The sequence below is a fragment of the Macadamia integrifolia genome, chromosome 13 (assembly GCF_013358625.1).
Source record: "Macadamia integrifolia cultivar HAES 741 chromosome 13, SCU_Mint_v3, whole genome shotgun sequence".
Lineage (NCBI taxonomy): Eukaryota > Viridiplantae > Streptophyta > Magnoliopsida > Proteales > Proteaceae > Macadamia > Macadamia integrifolia.
The window spans coordinates 21783103-21788842 of record NC_056569.1 but is presented as its reverse complement, the minus strand read 5'-3'; the positions used below and the strand labels follow the sequence as shown (position 1 = coordinate 21788842).

Sequence of the window (5740 nt, the reverse complement as noted above, 5' to 3'; positions counted from 1 at the left end):
TTTTTTTTTTTTTTAATTTTTTTTTATTTTATACTGACTCATCTGTTTGATTACCCTTTTGATCGAGTCTTTTCAGTTTTAAGCAGAATCCAACTGATGCTCTACACTGTACATTCCATGTTCAATGCATAAATTTGGTGTCACTGTGCTTTTAATGCAGTCAAATTGACCTTTGAACTTTATTTATGACAGAGTTTGCTGTCTTGAGTCTTAATTGAGGAGATAAATCGTTGCCCTCTCTTATGGTTTCATATTTACAGTGTTTACTTCTTTTAATTAACTGCATCCAGTCCTTTTTCCTCCTCCAAGTTTATGTTACCCACTGATGTATTGTTTATATGATGTGGACAATTTTTTGGTGTGAAAATCTACTATTAACTTATATATTAGGGTGTAATATCTGTTTTACTTCTATTTTCTTTATATGATGTGGAACATTTGATTTGCTTTTCAGTGCACCCTGATATCTGGGCCTAAAAAGGTTTCTAAACTATCAATCAAAGAGTATTTTATAGACATTTATTTGCTTCAAGTGTGCCTCTTCCCTGGGATTGAGTGCACAAAAGCCTAGATTATGTGATGCATGGATCTTCCTTTCACTTTGGAAAGAACAGTATGCATGTATAAGAACTTCAGGTGTCTTCAAGGATTGCTTCTTGAGATGTTACCATTAAATGCCTTTACTACGGGCATGAATGTCATAAATCTAGGACTAGTATCTAGGATTTAGGAGCTTTCTTTGGCTTGTGGGAATTAATCTCAATCAGAGCTTGATTAAGAAAAACAAATTCATTTGGAAAATAAAAACAGCCATATATTACTGCACGTGCATAAAAAATCCAAACTTCTATTACAGAGGAGACATGTTCCTGCCCACCCCCCAACACTCTCTTGGGGAATCCCACTATGAAAGCTTTCAATTCTGCTGATATCCATATACAGAGAAGTTTTTAACACATGGTTGATCTTTACTTGCCCAGATACCACAACCGAGTCAAAAGTTGAAACTAATGTACAGTGTTCATGTAAAAATCACATGCAGTCTGCAAATAAACCAAAATGAAGATATGCTTCTTTTAACTTTTATGAAAATCATTCCCAGGTACTACGCACCAGCACTTGGATTTTTGATGTTTGCTGTTGGAATTAATTCGCGTGAAAAGGATTTTATTGAAGCCTTTAACAGACCTGCTGAGATTTTCGTGGGATATGTTGGTCAGTTCATTATAAAGCCTATCCTTGGATACTTTTTTGGTACAATTGCTGGAACAGTTTTCCATCTCCCAACTCCTATAGGTGATCAATTCATTTGATTTCATTTCTTTTCTTCCCAATCTGGTGGAAGGAGGCTATCTTAATGGTGATGAATATATGAATCAGGTGCTGGTATTATGTTGACTTCTTGTGTTAGTGGGGCTCAGCTCTCAAATTATGCAACTTTTTTGACGGATCCTTCCTTGGCACCTCTAAGCATTGTTATGACATCATTATCTACTGCCACGGCTGTGTTTGTTACACCATCCTTGTCACTGTTGCTTATTGGGAAAAGGTTGCCCGTTGATGTTAAAGGAATGATCTCCAGTATTATGCAGATTGTAGTGTCACCAATTGCTGCTGGGCTGCTTTTGAATAGGTAGTTGTTTTCAAAACTCCTCCCCACTCCCCCCCCCACCCCCCCCCCCCCCCCCAAAAAAAAAAAAAAACTCCCCGGCTCGTAGTACCTTTTGAGGTTTTCTAATTAACTACAGGTTTTGCAGTGGAGCACATATGCACACGTAATTGTGGGTTCCTTAGTCCTTACCAATCACCACTTAGGTGACTTCTTAGTACCTCTGCTGGAACTCTAAGAAGAAATTCTCACATTTGAGTCTTTAGAAGTGCTCCAAATTGTAGTAGAAGCTCTATCCCTATGCAGCATGTCCCCACCCCAAAACACCAGAGACCTTGGTGGCCCAGAATAAAGAAGAAGAGCTTGGTCTTTGAGGATTTTGTTTTACTTCTTGGACTGTATATCATCCTGTTTAGATGGTGACAAAAATTGGGCTATCATTTTCTTCTGGGTGGTTATAAAGGTTTGGAAAAATGCAGAATAAAACCATATCGGTTGCCTTCTATTGCCAGATATCAGGTGGGAAACAACAAATGCAAGCATTTGTGTGTTATGTGATGTGTCCATATCTCCTGTTTCCGTATGATGATTACCAGTTTACCATCATGTTGCTCTGATGATTGATTATTTCTCTTCAGTTTTTTTGTGTGTAATAGATTGATTATTTCATTCTGAATCCCATTCTTTTCTCTCTTTCTGTGCATGAAAGGTTTCTTCCCAAGTTTTGTGATGTCATCCGCCCAATATTGCCTCCACTATCAGTGTTTGTGACGGCCCTTTGTGTTGGTTCACCACTGGCAAGAAACATAGATGCTGTTATGTCACCATTCGGAGTAATCATTTTGTTGCTCGTTATTGGATTTCACTTATCATCATTTGTAGCTGGGTATGCCCTTACAGGTCTTGTCTTCCAGAAGGCATCTAATGTGAAAGCCCTGCAAAGAACAATATCCTTTGAAACAGGTTTGGCATCTTTTATCATCTGTTATGTCTAAAGTGACATTTGGAAACTAACTGTTCTTGCTTTTGTAGGAATGCAAAGCAGTCTTCTAGCTCTTGCACTAGCAAACAGGTTTTTCCAAGATCCACTTGTGGGTGTTCCTCCAGCCATATCTGTAAGTCATAAATATACACAATTTACCAGTTTTAGAACTTCAAACAAACTCCTCCAAATACCCTTGTTGAGAGTGGCTCCAACACTTTAGTGTCGTGGTTAGATAGTGCTGGACTTCCAACTTTGATTACGTTGTGTTAATGGTGGTAAATGTGACAGTACTAATTAATACCACGGGTGAGATAATGTATATTCAGCTCTGGAGTTCACGGTCTTTTGGAAAATCTTATGGAAACTGAAATCCACAAAACCTAACCTTGTGATGCTAACCTTTAGCATTAGACTTGAACCCATGTCTTCATGCTGGCAGCTACTGCTTTTACCATCATACCAAGCAATGTCCCCTATTGCTAATGATTTATTCCAGTGGCAAATTTATGAAGCTTCTTGTCAAGAATGAATATGCATTGCTGCTTTCATGAGGAGACGCATATCTCAAAACTGACTCGTTTTGGAAAATCTTAGGTCATCTGAGTCGAAATTAAAGTTCTTGATTCAAACATGATTAGACTGATTCCGTAAATGTTTTGCCTAGTGATTTTTCTTATAACTGAATGAGAACTTGCCTTTATTCCGAAATAGGTTACTAGTGTTCTCTTTGATAGATTTGATAAATTCGAGTGTTCGTTTCTTCCAGATGTGGACTTCCATTGATATAAGAATAGTCTATGAGATATGGAAGGAAAACTTTTCTACTCTTATTGAAGTATTTTATTTCTCCAAAATATACTTGAATATTGGTTCCATAAATCAACTATAGAATCCACTCAAACACAACACAATCTGCATAGTAGTAAGCTTTTCTATTGATTAAAACTTTTGGATAAAATTCCTTGTGCTTGAGAATTCTGGTCAGTTTTTGGGGAGAATACTTATATTACTGTGAATTTGCAGGTTGTGATCATGTCTCTCATGGGATTCTCTCTCGTTATGCTGTGGACCAGGAAGAGAGAAATTCCAGCGTAAATGAATAATATGCCCTCAATGTGTTACCTAGCCAGTCTTTGATGAGTCAATCAAGTAGTTGTTCTGGGCTCCAGTGGCATCACTCTTGTTAGTGATGCATGCGAGGTGGAAAGTCATTAACAGTTCTCATGTATGTCTGAAAGGAGTGTAGTTTAATAGCTGCAGTTTCATCTGTTCATTGCTTGATCACGTGTATTTCGCACTCATCCAGAAATCCAAATGAGTTCTGCACATTTTGGCTTACCTGCATATCTATTCTATACACTTTGATAATCATGCATTATCAGTTCCATTGTCATTCTTTCATATGCAGATTTAAGGAACATGTAAGCTTGAAGTATTGATGGACTGCCAATAACTGCTTGGATATTCTGTTCAGGTTATCAATTGCCAGTCCATTACTATCATGTAAGAAAAGCATGGTTTGGAAATGCAAGAAATGAAAAAGATCTGGACCATCGTTGATGCTCTTAACTGCAGTTGATCATACAAGTTAAAATCATGGTCATAAGACATAACTCCAGTTGATCATAGAAGTTAAAGTATCCGAGCCTAGTCACTGGATATGATACTTTGACCTCTTTCGATAGTGACTGATGCCTTATGCCTCTCTTTTGAAGGTGTTGCCTAGCATAGACAATGCTCCCAAACAGAACAATTTCCCTAATTTTTTTATTGGGAAAAGATCCCTGCCAAGCTGTGTGGCTGTTGCCTGTGCCTAGAGGGTGGGGGGGATGATGGCCATGCCCTATGAAATGTGAAATGCAAAAATCTCATCCCTGATGATGCCTTTGCGCTGATGAAAAAGTCATGCAGCGATCCCTCCCCTCTCCCTCTGTTTATTTTGTTCTAATATTATCTTTGAAGATGTCCACTGCAAGTAGCTGTTTGTCTGTCCAAACCTTGATGTTCTACAAATTATCTTGTATTATGTTATCCTAATAAATAAAAGGGTTAAAGAAAAGAAAGTACACGTTATTCTCTCTCTTCTCTCTCTTGTCTCATTAAGTATGTGACCCCTTCTCTCTGCATTAAATTTTCGGTTTCGCTTCTGCTTGCTATTGGCATGTAAAATGCCAAATATAAAGTTGGCAGCTTGTAGATCTTTCTGCCCAATAAATAAAGTTTCATTTGTTCTCTAGGGTAGAAAAGAGGTTTTTTCTCCCCTCCATTTTAAAGACCGATTTCTAAAAATTTGCTTGATAAGAAAAATAATTACAAAACAAATAGGTTTACAGGCAAAGAAGGGGTAAAACGAAATCAAATATATTTGTTTTGTAATTATTTTTCTTATCTAGTAAATCTAGACAATTTTTCCTTAAAAAGATTGTACGGAGGTTGGAATGTTGGATATGACGCCCGGTCTTGGTAATAGGTGGCCATTGACCAATGGGTCCGGTGGAATGGTAAGGGATAGGGTGGTCTTTTCCATTGGGGTAGAGATAGTGTGCTGAGTGTGACCTTTCCTTCCCACCGGCCCCCATCCAAAAAAATAAAAGAACCTATTTTAAAAAATCTGTAATGTTAAAAGTTATGTGTAGCTTAGCTGTTTAGGCCTTTTAAGTGATCATCAAAATTTTTGCTAACAAAAAATGGGAAAAAGTTGGGCAGTGGGCATTTGGTTGAGCTCCTAGCTCCAGTTTGTGTCCCTCCCTTCTTTTTAGAAATGACCTCATGTCCTTCACCTTTGTCGATTGAGCCTTAGTTGCAGAAAAATTTAATGAGGTGCCAATCCTCTCTGTCCAAAAAATATCCGACAAAGTATAATTAAATTTTGAATAAGCTAAAATCCTATGCTTATCGGGAGGTTTCGAATTTGAGCCTCTACTTGTTAGACCTCTTATTTTTTTTAAGCTAGCGCCTACTGACCACGGTCCATTTTTGTAACCATGACCGCAAAATCTCCTCTTACCATCTCTCATAGGGACATAAATGTAATTTATTTATTTTATAATATTTGATAGGGAAATAAATGTAATTTCCTATTTCTGTTATATTTAATTTTTCTTTCTAGCAAAAAAAAAAAAAAAAAAACTTGATTTGTGGGAGAC

General features: G+C 37.4%; 1 protein-coding gene across 4 annotated transcripts in view; it reads left to right on the top strand.

Annotated features, from left to right (window-relative positions):
• LOC122060247 (probable sodium/metabolite cotransporter BASS5, chloroplastic) overlaps nt 1-3920 on the top strand; it is a 4999-nt gene extending 1079 nt beyond the window's left edge. For all 4 annotated transcript variants that reach the window (XM_042623444.1, XM_042623443.1, XM_042623442.1 and 1 more), the window contains 5 exons: nt 1103-1296; nt 1381-1633; nt 2319-2572; nt 2642-2724; nt 3618-3920. In XM_042623444.1, the coding sequence (XP_042479378.1) occupies nt 1103-1296; nt 1381-1633; nt 2319-2572; nt 2642-2724; nt 3618-3689 (856 nt within the window). In that variant the 3' untranslated portion in view covers nt 3690-3920. The remainder of the gene's footprint in view (nt 1-1102; nt 1297-1380; nt 1634-2318; nt 2573-2641; nt 2725-3617) is intronic.
• Nucleotides 3921-5740: the final 1820 nt, after the last annotated feature.